This window comes from Peromyscus eremicus, chromosome 2, assembly GCF_949786415.1.
Source record: "Peromyscus eremicus chromosome 2, PerEre_H2_v1, whole genome shotgun sequence".
NCBI lineage: Eukaryota > Metazoa > Chordata > Mammalia > Rodentia > Cricetidae > Peromyscus > Peromyscus eremicus.
Genome location: NC_081417.1, coordinates 56398854 through 56417096, shown reverse-complemented (window position 1 = coordinate 56417096; position 18243 = coordinate 56398854). Strand labels below are relative to the sequence as shown.

The 18243-nt window shown below is 40.9% G+C and overlaps 1 protein-coding gene across 3 annotated transcripts in view; it reads left to right on the top strand.

Moving 5' to 3' along the window:
• Positions 1-18243, top strand: part of Cfap206 (cilia and flagella associated protein 206) — a 40070-nt gene that overhangs the window by 5811 nt on the left and 16016 nt on the right. For all 3 annotated transcript variants that reach the window (XM_059254095.1, XM_059254096.1, XM_059254097.1), the window contains exons 5-11: positions 1499-1687; positions 3536-3694; positions 5329-5537; positions 5952-6071; positions 8046-8244; positions 10977-11117; positions 14438-14631. In XM_059254095.1, coding sequence (XP_059110078.1) covers positions 1499-1687; positions 3536-3694; positions 5329-5537; positions 5952-6071; positions 8046-8244; positions 10977-11117; positions 14438-14631 — 1211 coding nt within the window. The remainder of the gene's footprint in view (positions 1-1498; positions 1688-3535; positions 3695-5328; positions 5538-5951; positions 6072-8045; positions 8245-10976; positions 11118-14437; positions 14632-18243) is intronic.

Sequence of the window (18243 nt, the reverse complement as noted above, 5' to 3'; positions counted from 1 at the left end):
AGTTGCCTTTATGAATGCTAAAAGTCAATTCAAAATTTATGAATGCTAAAAGTCAATTCAAAACTGTGTGCTCATAAAATTATGTTTCCAAGTTTATCTGTTTTTAACCTTTATGGCACTAATATATAACAATTAGAAACTAAACCATTGAAGTTAAAATTCTTAATTTGTAGATTTTTCTTATTCTTAGTTTATTATTTTATAATGTTTAAATTATGTAATATTTAATTATGTAAAGTATATTGTGGGGAATTTAACTTCAGAATATATTTTATTATATTTATTATTTATATTATATTTAAGGTATACATCAAAGACATGTCAGAAATGGGGGAAAAGGAAAATAAACTATTTTTTATAATGCACTCATTATTAACCATTTGGTGATTTTATTTTTGCTTACTGTATAGTAGATGTTCAGTTATGCTAATATATAAAATAATATTTCTTACATTTTTGCTTAATAACAATGAAATTCCAAAGTAAAACATAACCACGAAATTAGAGAAACTTAATTCCTATTTTTTCAGTTTAGGAAAGCTTTCAGTTGCTTTTATAGTGAAATTATAGATATGATGTTGCATTGTTGAATTGTGATTGGGAGTGCTTACTAAGTTACAAGAATTGTTATGGCAGTGGGTAGTCTCCAGCCACAGCATGACACAGGAAGAAAAACGAAGGATAAATTCTTTATGCATTTGCTGGTGAGTTTGTTTGTTTTTGACAGCTTAGCACAAGCAAGGGGCACTGGAGAGGGGGAAGGCCAACTGAGAAAATGACTCCATCATGTTGACCTGGAGGCAGGTCTCTGCGGTGTTTGCTTGATTAATGATTGATGTGGGAGGGCCCAGCCTATTGTGGGTAGTGCCATCCCTGGGCTGAACAAGAAAGCAGGCTGAGCTAACCCCTGGGAGCAAGCCAGTAAGCAGCATTCTGCTATGGCCTCTGCTTCAGTTCCCACCTCCAGGTTCCTGCCCTGACTCCCCTCAGAGATAGCCTGTGATGTGGAAGTGTAGCTGAATAAGCCCTCTCCTCCCCAAGATGCTTTTGGTCATGATGTTTAGAGAGCAATAGAAAACCTAAGACAAAGTAATATTGCATTATCAGTAATATTATTCAGAGGACATTCACCTAGAACTAAAATAAGTATAATTGAAGAAGAAGAATAGACTACATATTTAATATTGTACTACATATGTTTACATATTTATGGCTGCTTACATGTGTGTTTTGACAGAGTACTCCATTGAAATGGCTATAGTAGTGTTTCCTACTAGATTTCTGTATTTAGGTTTTGTGCCAGCCACCATTTTTCATTTCATCATTACATCTTAGGAAGTCAGAGTTAGGGGTGTAGCTCAGCGGGGTTCAATAAAGACAGGATGCTAGGGCCTTTGTTTTCATGAAATGCCACACACTAACCAGTTTTTCTCTAGTCCTTGTCTGAGGAGAAGTCTAGGTATTGAAGATGTGAAATACTGTTATTTACTAATTTTAGAGGACTTTCTTGAAGAACATCACCGTGTCTTAGAGTCCAGATTAGGCGCCATTAGCAGAGAAATTACTGACAACAGAGCATGTGCTAGAGAAGAACTGGAAAGTCTCTACAGAAAGATTGTCAGCTATGTGCTACTGCGATCTGGGCTTGGGTCCCCCACAGACATCAAGATTGTCAGAGAGGCAACAGGTAAAAAGCAGGAATGGTGCATTCCATAGTGAACCCACATGCCCACTGTACTTATGTATGTGTCTGTGCATGTGTGTGTTGGGCCTTTGTGTGGCCAGGGCCTTGTGTGGACATGTGCGCCTGTGTATGTGGAAGCCAGAGTTGACACTATCTTCCTCCATGCTGTCCACTTTACTAAGGCAGGGTCTCTCACTGAACCCAGAATTCTCCATCCAGTTCTGGCCAGTCTAGCTAGCCAGCTTGCCCCAGGGATCCAACTCCTCCTCTATAATTCTGAGCTTACAGGCTGGGCTGGCACCTGCCCAGTATTTATTGGCTTCTAGGGGTCCTGGGGACACAAACTCTGGTTGTCACACTTGTGTGGCAAGCACTAGACCCACCCAGCCATCTGCCTGATCCCCGCCATTGTATTTTATAAAATATGTTAAAGATTGTCACTTCCTTTTGTCTGAAAGAAAATCAGCACACATAAGAAGTTCAAACTTACTCGGGCTCCTAGAAATACTTAGGTATGTATGACTTGAAAGTAGAGGGAGACAGTAAGGAGGGAGGAAAGAGCCCAAGGGGGAGCAGGAGAGCGGCAGGAGGACAAAACAGTCCACATTTTCTCCCATGTGTGGGATCAATACGTATATGACATGAATTCAGAATGAGAACTGTCTGAAGGGAGCAGGAGGGGTGGAGAAGAGGGGCAGGGGAAGGTAATAGGGGGTGTAAATATGACCAAAGTACAATCATGCAATCTGAAAATGTCATGATGAAACATTATTTTCTGTGCTAACTAAAATGATAATAATAAATTTAAAAAAGCAACTTAGAAAACAAAAACAAAAACCAGTAACAACCAAAAACCAAAAACCTTGTAGACTCATCTGTGTTTAAGAATGTTTGCTGCTCTTCCAGAGGACCTGAGTCTAATTCCCAGCACCCCTGTCAGGCAGTCACAAACTGCCTGTAACCCAGCTTCAGGGGATCCAACGCCCTCTTCTGGCCTCCAAGGGCACTGGAACCACATGATACACACTCACACAAAGACAACCATATAACACATAAATCAAAGTAAGTCTTAAGATAACCCTCAGATACCTTCCACACCGTGTTTCAATTGGGAACTTCGAGTAGCATTTCTAGTCAGTGATATAGTGTTCATTTTCCTAGAGTCTGCATACCCAGTGACCTATTCTACCTCATTAGTGGAACATTAGCAGCATTGATAAGGGTCCTGGGCTAATGGGGTGACTGGGACAGACGGAAAGGAATGACTCTTATGGGTGCAAGGCATTGAGTCTGTCATCCGATCAGGATCTTGAAAGAGGAAATCTGTGTATTCTCGGGAAGTGCTCATCCAATTTATACTTTAAAATGAGGACAGAGCTAGACTTAGTGAGCCTGTCTGTAGTCCCCAGCATTTGGGAGGTGGGGTACAGGAAAATCAGGAGTTCAAGGCCAGCCTAAGCTATGTACTGAGTTTGAGGCCAGCCTGAGTACATGGGGCCCCCTTCCCCCACAAAAATAAAAACAAGAAATAATGTGGGACTAGGCAAGGTATCCAGCCTTCCTATTACATTTTTCCATTGTTATTTTAAAGTATAGATTTTTCTCCTCCGAGCCTTTTACTTAGAAAGATTGTTTTTACCAATGGATAAGTTAATAAAGACAGAGACACGAGGCAATAACATTATTTTCAGCAGCTCAGCCCTGGTATTTGGTAACCTTTGCTCTGCATGCCTTATAAATTGTATCATAAATTGTATAGGTAACACTAGAAAGGCACAGCCCGCTCTACGGACAGTCTAAAGTTCTGACGCCTTTGTCCCAGCGTTGGGTGTTTCTCTCCATCTCTTACAGCTGCTCTGCAGAGTGTTTTTCCTCAGGCTGAGCTGGGGACGTTTCTGACTCTTAGTAAAAAGGACAAGGAACGGCAGCTGAAAGAGCTCACCATGATTGTTACTGGCATCCGGTTGTTTAACAGAGACTGTGGGAAAGGAGGAGAAGGCATTGATGACCGTGAGTGTGCATCAGGCTAAGTCTGAAGGTGCTGTGTGTTGAAGGCTTAACTTCACAGCAGAGCAGAGGACATGCACCACAGCACTGACACTCGGGAGGCAGAGGCAGGTGGATCTTTGTGAGTTCTAGGACAGCCTGGACTATAAAGCAAGTGCCAGGACAGCCAGGACTGTTACACAGAGAAACTGTCTCAAAAAACCAAAAGAAAAAAATATTTGCAGTCTGTTTGTTAGAAGCAATTGCTTTTCATAATAGTTAGTAGTTCTTACCTTGCAGAGGCAAAACTTTAATTTTTCTGTATTATGAAGCTAGTGCAGGGAATTGAGTCAGTGACTAGAGTGAGGAGCAGCCCAGATGCCACCCCTTTAACTCACTGGAGGGTGATGCTTACTTCCTGCCAGCCAAAGGGAGGAAAATTGATTTAAAAGTTAAAATTACCACAGAAAGAAAACTGGTGCTGGTGTAACTAATGGGATGTAAAGACCAAAGAGGAGATATTTGAAGATCTGCAAATTCAGGAACAACTTCTATGATGTTGTATACATAATGCTTTATATTTATTTTTTAGATAGATATCATTTTGTAGCCTTGAGTAGCCTGGAACTTGCTATGTAGACCAGACTTGCCTCTGGTTCCCAGAAATCCACCTGCCTCAGCCCCCCAAGTGCTGGGATGAAAGGCGTGTACCACCACACCTTTTGGTGCATTCTTTATTTGTAAGTTTGAAAATCCTAAGAAATATCTAATAGAGGATCTAATGGTAGAAGTAATCATGTAATTTTAGACTTCTGCAGGCCCATTGATAAGGCATTACTGTCTTTTATCTAATCACTGACCACTGATTGAACTAGGAACAGGGGAAGCCAGCCAGCCAACCTGCCTGCCTTCTCTCTTTTCAGCCTACCTTTTTTGGGCTGGAAACCACTGAGTTACACCTCCAACCCAATGAGGGTTTTGTGGTTGTTTATTTTTTATTTTAAAAATTGTTATAAAAAGTCAGATTTGGGGGTTGGAGGGCTGGCTCGATGTTTGCTGCTCTTATAGAGGACCAGGGTTTGGTTCCCAGCACCCACATGGTGACTCAGAACCATTTCATGAACTAGAACCTATAACTCCATTCCATGGGATCTAGCACCCACTTCTGGCCTCTGTGGGTACTGCACACACATGCTACACAGATAAATGTAGACAAAATGCTCCTATACATTAAATAAACATAAAAGTTACAAAAATCAATTTTCCATCAGTCAGAGAGTGCCTTCCATTGCTAGACGCTTTGTTTATTTTCAGAGTCCAGATTAGGTTCATACATACATTTTTAATTTGGTTTTTCTAAAGGAGCGTGGCTAATACAGCACATGGCACCACGATCTACCTAAATTTTCTATATTTTAGTGAGAAAAATGGATCTGAATCTACCTTTTATTATTATTCTGACAATTTTTTGTTGTTGTTGTTTTGACAGGTTCTTTTCTGCATGGGGTGGGACCATGAAAAACATGCCTTAGTATTATTAATCTAATGGGGAAAATCTGACTCAATTTAAGGTTTAAAATACCATTACTTTCTGATCTCTTGTTCCCTGATTCTTTCTCCACTCCCTCATGCCTGAACTCTCATGCCCTGGCAAGCAGTGCCAGCTATTCTCCATGAAGCAATCCCAACCACCACGCAGCATATCGACTCCCAGCTTCAGATTGCCCAAGACCAGGCATTTCGCTACACAGCCATCCTTGAGAAAGTGTCCAAGAATCCACTTATGACCAAAGAGCTTGAGCCGTACATGCTGAAGGAAGCACTGTATAATATCCGGCAGTATGAGATCTTCCTTCAGACCGTTTTGGTGAGCTAATCTCACAAAATCTGGCAATTTCTATATAATGCAGTCTCCTGAGAACCAGTTGTCTCACCAAAGGAGGCAACCTTAGGAACTTACATTGCCTCGGTGTGATCAGTGATTAAGGCAGAAACAGCAAAGTTAAGTTCGATCTTAGTGGAACTGTATTGGTAGAAGTTAATTCATAGTTGTTGATTCTCTTTAGTACTCGATAGTACAATTAGTAGCATGCTATAATTAAACAGTGATATGTGTATTTGCAACACTTTTAATTCAGAACATGTGTTTTATGCATTGTTTGGCAGGGAGTGGCACTCACAACGTCATTGTCACTTGGTTGGGAGCAGGTAGGGCTTAACTAACACATGGTATTTATAATAAAATTATAAAATATTAATACAAATTATGTTGTCTTCCTAGTCAGATATAATTACTTGTGCTCAAGAAGTGGAAATGATGATAAAACAATTAGGAGCTCAACTGGAACAATTAAAAATGATAGTAAAATCAAAGACAGCTGTCCCAACATCACAAGTCTTTGTAAGTATTTGTGGTCCTCTTTGACCTTGTGTTTTTGAGACCGACTCTCAGTGTGTAGCCCTAACTGACCTGGAACTTGCTATGTAGACTAGGTTGGCCTCAAATTCACAAATACCCACTGACCTCTGTCCTTGGGTGCTGGGATTACAGGCACGCACCACCACACTCAGTAACTTGGGCTTTTTTATGTGTTTTTATTTACTTATTTCTTATGGCGAAGGGGCGTGCCATCCTGCACATGTGGAGGTCAGAGAACACATTTGATAACTGGTTCTCTGCTTTCTTGGTGGGATCCTGGAACCAAACCTGGGTTGTCAGGCTTGTAAGTGCTTTTACCCCCGAGCCACTCACTAGTCCAAACGTTTTCTCCCCTGTGATCAAACTCAGCTGTGTACAAACTAGGTAAGCGCTCTACTGCTGAGCTAACTCCCCAGCCTGTGGGTATGGTGGTGGTGTTGTTGTTGTTTGCTTTTTCGTGTTTTGTTTTATTTTTTGAGCCAGTACCTCACTGTATAGCTCAGTAGATATCCCATGTTGTCCTTTAATGTGGATCCTCCTGTGCCCACATCCCGGATGCTGGAATACAGGCATATGGCCACCATGACAGGGGTAATTTCTTTAGACCAAACATCCCTTTGAGTCCTATAAATTGGTTCAGAATTCATTATTATTGTATTCCATTAGAATAATATCATATAATATGTAGCAGTTTTATACAAGTCGGTCCTGTTCTTCATGATTATGTCTTAGTAAGAGCCTGCTGTTTGTTTGATGAATGCAGTTGCTACTGAAGGAAATGGTAATCTCTAGTAATGATGACCATAGTATCTATGGCAACAGAAGCAGTCCATTGTAATGTTGAAAGTGTGTTTATAGAACTGAGAAGTTAGCTCAGTTGGTAAAAAGGCTTGCCACACAACCACACAAGCACCTGAGTTCAGATCCCCAAAACCCTTGTGAAAAACAAGGTGTGGCGCTGGGTAGACAGAGCCAGGAGGATTTCTGGCCAATCAGTGCTCCAGATTCAGCAAGAGATCCTGACTTAAGAAATTGGGTGGAAAGAGATTGAGGAAGACAGCCAACACCAACCTCTGGCCTCTATACACTCCCACTCCCACACACGTGGGGGTAGGGGAGAGGGAGGGGAGAAGGCAGAGAGAAAGAGAGAGGCAGGGAGAGGGAGGGAGGGATGGAAGAGGGAGGGAGAATGAGAATGTGTTCATAGTCTGTCAGAAACTGCGCCTGGCACAGAGCTGATGACTTATGGCACAGAGGTGATAGCGTATATCTTAGCTGAAAGGAAGGCAGCCTCTTTATCTGCCATGCATCGACTTTCTGAATAAGAGCACCACTTTATAGAAAAACATTGCAACCCTGACCCGAACAAGGTAGGTGTAAAACGTCCATGCATTCATTTCACATGGAAAGAGACCATTTGAAACTATGATAACTTTTGGCAGTCATTCTCAACCTTGGTTTTCAAAACAAACTCTAATGTGAGGCCTGGTTGATTTTCTGTTTGTTCTAGAAGTCATTAATCTTTACTGTGAATAAATATTGTATTTCACTGATCTAGAGCTTTAGCCTACAGCTCCCTCGATGTGTATAAGATGTACATGTATGCTTTCCTGGTCCTTTTGATTCAGGATTGGGCCAGATAAATCAACTGTAATGAGTCATTAGTTTTTAAACAAAATTTTTCAGCTATATTTTCCTCCTTGGCCTTTTGAGGTAAAGCATTACTATTTCTTAGGAGAGCAAATGTGTTTGGTTACGTTCTGAATAAATAACTTTATAACACCTATGCCAAATGAAATGCTTTGAAAGAGAACACAGGTTTCCCTCCTCCTGACTATGAGTCTGCTCTAGCTTCCCAGACCTTGACTGTAGGAGAATGTTTCTTTACAGCTCATGTTGTAGAGTATAGTGATGACTCTGTCACAGTTATGTTTTTTGGTCTTTTTCTCCCTCTAGCCTATATTTATAGCTCTGGCAAGTCTGTGGATGAGCTTCCAGGATGAGACGGTGTTGATTAGTGTCCTCAGCAATTTGACCACTAACCTGGAGCTGTTCCTGGGCACGCATGAGCTTCTCTTTCCTGAGAAAGTGATTCACGGTCTTCTTGATGATGTCACTGTGAAAAGTGACATAGCTAGGATAAAGGAGCACATGGGTAATGCACACTAATCACTATTTCCTTCTTTTTTTAAAGTTACCTTTAGCTTAAAGTCACTCTTTTTGTTTTAAAATTTTTATTCTATGGCTTTCTGATAAACACTGAACATCTTAATTATGAGAGACTGGTATTCATTATAGAAAATATGAAAAAAACAGACATGGTGACACACACATTTAGTTTTTAGTATGTAGGTGGTAGAGGCAGGAGAATCAGTTCAAGGCCAGCCTAGGCTACACAGTAAGTTCAAGGCCAGACTGGGCTACAGGAGACCCTGTCTCAAAAAATGTGAAAAAATATAGAAACTGATTATCAAACTGATTATCTTACTGCCCAGAAATCAATTCTTATTGTAGTCCTTCATGTCTTCTTGGCTTTGTGTGTTTGTGCATTTATATTTCAGCAGTATGGGTTTTGTAATTGATGTACTGAGAAAAAAATCTTGCTATATTTGTTGCAAATAAAGCTCCATTTTAGAGAATGTTATTTTGCTACATATCTTCTTAGTATCAAGTTGAGATTTATGAACCTATTCATTTTATCCTTATACAATTAATTGAGCTGATTTTAGACCTGCTAAAAGATATATTTATTCTTATAGAAAGGTTGACATTATTAGTCAGCTTTCTATCATTTCATCAACTTTTTACCTTTTCTTAGTTAAAGTCAATCTAAAATTCATGAGAAATATCAAAGTAGGGTTTAGAACTTAATACTCAAACTTTTTTGCAGAAAAAAGAAATTAGATGATTTACTAACTTCTTTTTTGTAGCTAGAGTTTTCCTGCCTGGCCCACAGTCAGGACAAATCTGTCACCCGCCAGTCCTACAGCCGCTCAGACCCAACCAAGTAAACACAGAGACTTATATTGCTTACAAACTGTATGGCCGTGGCAGGCTTCTTGCTAATTGTTCTTATATCTTAAATTAACCCATTTCTATAAATCTATACCTTGCCATGTGGCTTGTGGCTTACCAGCATCTTCACATGCCACTTGTCATGGCGGCAGCTGGCAGTGTCTCCCTCACTCAGCCTTCCACTTCCCAGAATTCTCCTCTCTCCTTGTCCCGCCTATACTTCCTGCCTAGCCACTGGCCAATCAGTGTTTTATTTATTGACCAATCAGAGCAATTTGACATACAGATCATCCCACAGCACTTTTTCAAATTCTATTTTGGTAAAAGTAGAAAATAAGAATATAGCAGTGATGCCCTTTCATAAATTGTTAGAATACATAAAAATTGAAAGCTTAAATAGGATACCCTAAAATCCTCTAGTACGAGTTTTTATTACTTATTTGGCTTCATTACAACAGCATGTCTAAGCAGATATGAAATGAAATTGAAAAGTTGAAGTCAGTTCAATTGTGAGTGTTCAGCTAAGCTGCAAGTTCTTAGATTTAGAGATGTCATTTCCTACCAGAGTCAGAATTTTTTCTTCATCAGAATATTTTATCAGGTTATTCTCTAGTGAATTGGGAGAGCCAATATTCTTCTGAAAGAATTTAATTTATACCTGCTTATCATTCCTGGAGATCATGGGCATATCAGGATAAAACATTTATTTTCTCCAAGTTAGGCTTTACTTTTAGTTGTAGATACAAGGTCAAGACAAACCGGATGTTGGCTGTTTGGGTCTAGAAGCAAACCTATTAGAAATATATGTGTTATTGTAAAAGTCAATAATCTTGGAAAACAGATTTTCATGAATATATCGTTTGTATCTAATTTATTCATTTTAGTTATCAACATAAGTAAAGCTACTAGTATGAGGAACTATCTTTAAAGGTCAGAAGAACAGGCAGGAGAGATGCTCAGAGGTTAAGAGCATTTACTGCTCTTGCAGAAGACCCAAGTAATGGCCTGCATTACATCTATAGCACCAGAGGACTCCAGCCCCTTCTTCTGCCTCTGGAGCACCAGGCATGCATGCAGTGCACATACATGCATATGTAGGCACTCACATATACATACAACATAAAAATGATTGAGAAAAAAGAAGTCTATAGAACAAAACATTTTATACCCTTTAATCAATCAAACTAGTGAAAGACATTTCTTCCTGTTTGGAACTTTCTCTACAGTTTTGAGACACAGTCTAGTTATAAAAGGACTATATTCCCGAGTGCTGGGATTAAAGGCGTGTGCTACCACCGTGAGTTTGAGGCCAGCCTGGACTACAGAGTTCCAGGAAAGGCACAAAAGCTACACAGAGAAACCCTGTCTCGAAAAACCAATAAATAAATAAATAAATAAATAAATAAATAAATAAATAAATAAATAAAATAAAAGGACTGTATTCAAAGTTTTGTCCATCTAGCGTTGTATGAAGACCTGTGACGTCCTGCATGAAGATGATCCTCTTGGTCACATAACAGCTCTTTCTGCTCATGTCCTGGGGTGATGTAATGTGTGGCAGCAGGAAGCATTGCATACCCTGACGGAAGAGCTCGGGTTTTTCTGAAAGGCCTCCTCCCAGTGTTGTTCGCTCTGGAGTGACGCTCTACTTCCACACGTGCTCTAGCGAGTTACTGACTCGGACAGTCCCCGAGGCGCTCACACTTCTTTACAGGAATAGCACCCCAATAAGTCTGACCAAGAGAAATGTTGTCAGTCGGAAACAGTACAGATGATAAAAAGTTAATGTTTAGAATGGCCTACTGTTGATTTATTTAGGGAATTGCATCTTCTCAAGGGATGAAAACTGCCTCTTGTTCTCTTTTATTTTAGATGAAAGAGTACACTTGCCAGATTTCAGAAAAATGGATTGGTTTTTCCCAGAAACAACAGCAAATTTTGATAAACTGCTAATTCAGTACCGTGGATTTTGTGGCTACACATTTGCTTCAACAGACGGTCTTCTTCTCCCAGGTAGGTGTGTGGTTGGAGATAGCAGTCTGCCTTCGTGCTGTCTGTTCCATACTGACTGCTTATTGTAGCGACGTTGCTGTCCTATAAAACTTCCATAGTCAGATGGTGAACCAGGCCGGAGAGGTCGAGATGGTCCAGGCAGTGTCCTTACCTCAGGTGCTTCCAGTATAATCCGGTAGATTCAACAAGAAGCTGTAAGGATAAGTGGTTGACTATCCACTGTCTAAAATGCTTCAGGACAAAAGGGGTTCTAATCACGGATTTGGGAGAAAGACATGTGTTAGGGGATGGGACCCAAATTTAAACACAATTCCAATCATGGTTCATAGACATTTTATGCCAAGAGTACTAAAAGAGTACACTACTTTGAGTGCACCCATAGTTTTACTATGACTTATCATGTGAATTTCCTGCATGTGGCATATGAAGGAACTCAAATTGTTTCTGATTTTGGAGCATTTCACATTTCATAGTAAAGATACTCAGTCAGCATGTAAGATAGACTCTGTAGTGCCTTAAAAAGGGGATAACTCATATGTGCTGCAGGAGTCCAGAAACATGGTTTAGCAATGCTAAAAATAGTGTCTTTAAAATAGTTAAATGAAAAAGACATACTTATTTAACTAAGGTGTTCACTTAAAAATATTCTTGGTCACTTTGCAGTTACAGTCCATTAACATAAGACTCTGTTAGAGTCTTATAAGGAAATATTTTATTAAGTAACATTTCTCTGTGATATATATACATATATAACATTGTTGGCCCTGGTGTTTGCAGAGACCCCCACACTAAAGGAGTGGTGTGCGTATAAACACAAGTGTGTGTGGTGTATGTGCATTATATGTGGCGATGTGTACAGGGCTAGTGGAGACAAGAACATGACATCTGGCCAAGCATGGTAGTGCACACCTTTAATCCTAGCACTTAGGAAGTGAAGCAGGAGGATTTCTGTGAGCTTGAGGCCACTGTGGTCTATACAGTGAGTTCCAGAACAGCCAGGTCTGAGTAGGGAGACCCTGTCTCCACAGAAGAGGAAGAGGAGGAGAAGGGGAACATCTGGTGCCCTTCTCTATCATTCTCTGCCCTATTCCTTTGAGCCACGTTCTCTCACTAAGTCTGGAGTTAGGCTGGCAGCCTACACACCCCAGCTACCTCCTGTTCCTGTCCCCGGCTGGCCTGTGCTAAGGTTATAGGACTAGAGTACGTTCTAGTTTGCTTTCTGGTGCTGTGATAAGACACAGACCAGTACCAACTTGGGGAAGGAAACAGTTCACTTCAGTTTACATGCTTACAGTCCATCACTGAAGGAAGCCAAGACAGGAACTCAAGGCAGGAACTGAAGCAAAGAGCCACGAGGAACTCTGCTTACCGGCATGCTCTCCATGGCTTCCTCTGCTGCCTTTCTTAAACGGCCCAAGCCTAGAGATGGCACTGTCCACAGTTGGCGGGCCCTCCTACATTAGTTAGCAGGCAAAACAGGGCCTCTCAGACATGTCCAGAGGCCAACCTGATAAAAGCAATTCTTAATTGAGGTTTCTTCTCTGCACACGTCATGTTGACAACTCGAGCTAACTATGCCCCAGCCCCAGCAGGCTTCTTGTCATTCCCACTCTACACAGCACTTTTTGAATAATAATGTATTGCCTCTCAATATTGAATTTACTACTTATTTTGAAAACATAATTTTATTTTATATATGTATTATCACCAGTAAAGCTTTAGCCATGACTACATCGAAACTCGTTTGCACAGTACTTGTGACCTCTTCCATAAAGACAGGTTCTAGTGACTGAGAAACAGTGCTCAGGATAAGGGTCTAGAGAGGAAGAGTTTGGGATAAACATAACAGCCTGGGGGCTCAGATGTGACCTGGCCCTACAGACAGCACAGATCACCAGGCTATCAACTGTATCCACTCCAGGTATGTGTGTCTTCTGCTGAAGATACAGCCCTTCATGTCTAACATTCCTGGTTTCCCTAGTGCTTGTCTATGAGCACAAGGACCTCAGGCCTTCTACACCTTAGTAATCAGATTAATTTAAATAGTTTTGTAAATTTTACCAAATAGATTAAATGGCTTTCATCTGTATAGGAGGATTTCTACATAAAACTCAATTTTTAAAGATTTATTTGTATTTTGATTTATGTGTATGTATTTGGCTGTGTGAGTAATGCAACATGTGTGCAGGTATCCTTGGTGGTCAAAAGACGATCTGGAGTCACACGTTTTGTGAGACAGGATGCTGGGAACCAAACTCAGGTCCTTTGGAAAAGCAATACTTACTGCTAACTACTAAGCCATCTCTCCATCCCCTGATTTACTTTCTTTTTAAATTATGTGTATGTGTGTATGTCTTCATGGGGCTATATACATGTGAGTGCAGGTGCTTGTGGAGGCCGAAAGAAGGCATTGAATCCTGAGAACTGGAGTTAGGGGCAGTTATGAGCCACTAATGAAGGTGCTGGGAACTGAATTTGGGTCCTGTGTAAGAAGAGCCCTACTTAATTCTTACTGCTATGCCATCTCTTCAGTCTCATAAAATATGTTTTAAATTTAAAAATAAAAATATATAATTTAATATGAATTTCACACATTTATTGGTTAATAATATTTTAGCAAAACAAAAATAGAACTGATATGTTAAAATGCAGTGTGTGGGATGGCCATGTAGCTCAGTGGTAGAGTATTCGAATAGCATGTGAAAGGCTCTGGCTGGATTGCCAACACCACCAATAAAACAAAAACAAAACCACAACAACATTGGTACTGCTGTTGTTGGTTTTTGCTCTTTTAGGGGACCCCACCCAGCTCCCAAATAAATCACACATGGAAGCTTATTCTTATAAATACCCAGCCTTTGCTTGGCTTGTTTCTTGACAGTTTTCCTTAACTTTAAATTAGCCCATCTACCTTTTGACTCTGGCTTTTCCTGATATCTCACTTCTGTAAATCTTACTCTTACTCCGTGACTTGCAGTGCAGCTGTGTAGCTGGGTGGCTGGCCCCTGAAGTCCTCCTCTTTCTCTGGCTACTTCTTATTTTCCTTGCCTCCCTCCCAGATTTCTCCTCTTATTTATCCCCTCTGCCTGGCAGCCCTGCCTATTTCACTCTCCTGTCTCACTATTGGCCGTTCAGTTCTTTCTTAGACCATCAGGTGTTTTAGACAGGCACAGTAACTCAGCTTCACAGATTTAAACAAATGCAACATAAACAAAAGTAATACACCTTAAAATAACACGCCCCTACAGGTACTATGGCTTATCATAAAAAAAAGTCACTTGTTTCATGCTTAGTTAAATTATTGTTCTTAATTTTCACAGGAAATCCATCCATTGGAATTTTGAAACATAAAGAAAAATATTACACTTTCAGTACCAGAGATGCTGCATATTCATTCGCAGAAAATCCTGAACGTTATATTAACTTGATTAAAGAAAAAGCCAAAAAGAATGCAGAGCTAATTCAGCTACTAGAACTTCATCAACAGTTTGAAACTCTCATACCATATTCTCAGGTAAAGGTGGTAAACACTTGCAGTGACCTGGGGTTGTAATTTCTGACTGGATTAAAGTGGTGTCTCAGTATTGTTTATTGTGTATTTCTTCTGCCAGGGAAGCTCAGCATCTTTTTGTCTGTGTGTGGGGATACCCACGTATGTGCTGCATGCACGTGCAGAAGGACATCGGGTCTCTCTCTCTCTCTCTCTCTCTCTCTCTCTCTCTCTCTCTCTCTCTCTCTCTCCTGACCTTACTTTTGCGACCTTTTGAACCATAATTCACTGTTTCAGCCAGGCTCACTAGCCACTAAGCTCCGGCCATGTACCAGTCTCTGGCCCCAACCACATGTTGATTGCATGTCTCTGCCCACACTTTAAAGGCCCTGTAACAGCTACCACAGCCAGCTTATGATCCTGTCCCATACAAGGTACTTCAGTGATGGCAATATATGAATTTTCTAGTCCATCAGCTATTTGGGTGTTTCTTCATACTGGCATGGGGTGGAGCTGTTCATCAAGGAAGCATGCTGACCCATGCCATGTAGAGAAAGATGGCCACCCCAGAATCCTCCCTAAGCATGCTCTACTCTGAGACAGCTCAGCTTTGGTTGCAGGTTATTATATCTGTTGGAGAGTGCATGCATTGGCCACTACAGCAAGGATGCACACTATCTCATACCATTTGGGGAACTGTAGTCATACTGGGATTGTCTCTGGATTTCCTCCCTCAGAGGGATCAGCCTCAGTTGCATATCTCATCATCCTTCACAGGGTCCAACTCACTTTCTCTTATGTGAGACTCTATTCAGACATTGATTGTGTTGTGTGAGTTTTCTGTGGGAGATGTGAATGAATGTCTTTATCCTACAGAAAACTCACACAACACAATCAATGTCTGAATACAGTCTCACACAAGAGAAAGTGAGTTGAACCAGTGCATTTATTGGGGTTACCTACAGGAGCATGAGTGACTGAAAAAGCAGTTGCATTGCCAAAAAGCCCATTTCTGCATGGATGATAACTGGGGTAAGCTGTGTGCCTGGAACTTAGGTTCACTGGATTGTCTCGTCCCCCCAGCAAAAAAGCCCATTTCTGCATGGTTGAAGACCCAGAAAAGCTGCATGCCCAGAACTCACTCCACTGGACAGTCTCCTCTTCCTAGCAATTAAGTACTGCTTTGATCATATCTTGGGGGGGGGGGGCGGTCCTGTAAATCTTCTAACTGTATGGGCTTCCCAAGCTGTAGTGGCTACTCTTGGTTGTCAACTTGACTATATCTGGAATGAACTAGAGTACCGAAACGGAGGACACACCTGTGGTCAGGATCTTGAGGCAAGACGACAAGATGCCTTGGATCCAGATTTTGAGGCTGGAAGACACACACCTTTAATCCAGACCTGGAGATGAGAAAGCACACCTTTAACCTGGACCAGACCTTCTGCTGGAAGCCTCTATGAGGACAAGGGAAGAAAGGAGGGTTTGTTCTTTACCTGCTTATTGTCACCTTGTCAGTACATCCATTCCTTCACTGTCACTGGAGCCTACTTCAGGAGCCCAGCATTTACAGAAGACCAGGTGGGACACCCAGCCTTGTGGGAACGAGCAACTACTAGATTCTTGGACTTTCTGTTCACAACTAGCCATTGTTGGACTGCAGCCTGTAAGTCATTCCAATAAATTCCCATCTATATCTATATGTATATCTACCTATCTCTGTCTACATCTCTATCTATCTATATACATACACACACACACACATATATATGAGAGAGAGAGAGAGAGAGAGAGAGAGAGAGAGAGAGAGAGAGAGAGTGTCATTCTGTAAGTTCTGTGACTCTAGAGAACCCTGACTAATACACAAACCTTGTAAGTTTCATTATCTCCCTGAGTCTTAAGAGTTTCTCTCAAGGCTGGGCGGTGGTGGCGCACGCCTTTAATCCCAGCACTCGGGAGGCAGAGCCAGGCGGATCTCTGTGAGTTTGAGGCCAGCCTGGGCTACCAAGTGAGTTCCAGGAAAGGTTCAAAGCTACACAGAGAAACCCTGTCTCGAAAAACCAAAAAAAAAAAAAAAAAAAAAAAAAAAGAGTTTCTCTCAAGGGGAAACATCTCAGTTTGGAGGAAATTAGCTACACAACCAGTTCTCCCATGTAGTTCTGTTCCTCAGTTGATTAATCTACAGATACAAAATCTACAGAGAAGGCAAACTGTAGATTTGTTGTCTGCCTTTATTTTCAAATGTCTCCATGTAAGTTTGTTAATTTGTCAAGTCCCCAAAAAGTCTTTCTTGTTTTTAAATTGGAATTGCATGAACACAAAGACATATTTTAGGGGAATTTGTTTGTGGTATCATATATTTTCCCTGTAGCTCGTCTGTTAATTGTGCCGTACTCAAACTTGGTGATTTTTAGAGGCATTTTATTCTTTCTATGAACTATAGTAGAAATAAGTTCTCATCAGATAGTGCTAAATAAGTCTTTAAAAAACTATCAGTTCACTTCAGCTAATACTAAAAGGCTAAAAAAATGTTACACAAGGAGATACAACTTGCTCCTTTTTAATTAAAACTTCAATAATGGCTTCAAAAAGGACTTTCAAATTAAAAAATCACACATGGAAATTAACCATTTAAAGTCATTTTAATAACTAACTTTTTAGGATTTTTTTAAAACTCTCTCTCTTTCTCTCTCTCTCTCTCCCTCTCTCTCTCTCTCTCTCTCTCTGTGTGTGTGTGTGTGTGTGTATGTGTGTGTGTGTTTGTGCTTGTATGCACATATGCACACACATGCATATATGCAGATGCCCATAGAGGCCAGAGTCACCAGATCCCCTGGAGTTGGAATTCTATGTGGTCATGAGACACCTGCCATGGGAGCCGGGAACATGACAGCTAAGACACCTCTTCAGCCCTGCACCTAACTTCCTGTTGGAAAACACATGCTGAAGGGGATAGACAAGGGATTTCCATATGAAAGTGCAGAGTAAAACACCTGACCCTCAGCACCTACAATAGGAAAACAACCATTAACAAATGTCATAGCTGCCTGCATATGCCTCTCTAATCTCGGTCTTTATTCTTCTCCAGCATTTAAGAATTGGTTGATATTTACCCCTCTGCTTTTTCTACCCTTCCGTGTTGATGTATGTACTAGTAAACAGTGTATTTCTCGGAAATAACTAGCTTTTGTCCAGTTCTCTCTCTGTTGGATTTATGGTTTGAATGTGACATGACCTCTGTCAGCTCATGTATCTGAACACTACAGTAGCACTATTTAGGAAGGTTCTCGAAACTTGAGGTGGTGAACCTCACTGGAGGAAGTGGGTTACTAGGAGTGGATCTTAAGGGTTTTTAAATTTAGAAATATTGTAATTATGTGCATGCATGTCTCTCTGTGGGTACCTCCTGCTCGTGAGGGCCAGGAAAAAGCATCAGGTCCTCCAGAGCAGGAGTCCCAGGAGGTTGTGAGCCACCATGTGGGTGCTGGAAAAGGAACCTAGGCCTTCTGCAGGAGCAGCAAGTGCTCTGCAGGACTGAGCCATCTCTCCAGCCCTGATGTACTATTTCTTTACATAGGGTAGGCTAATGTAGGGGCTCTCTATCTGCTTAGTCACTTAATTTTAAAACAATTCCTA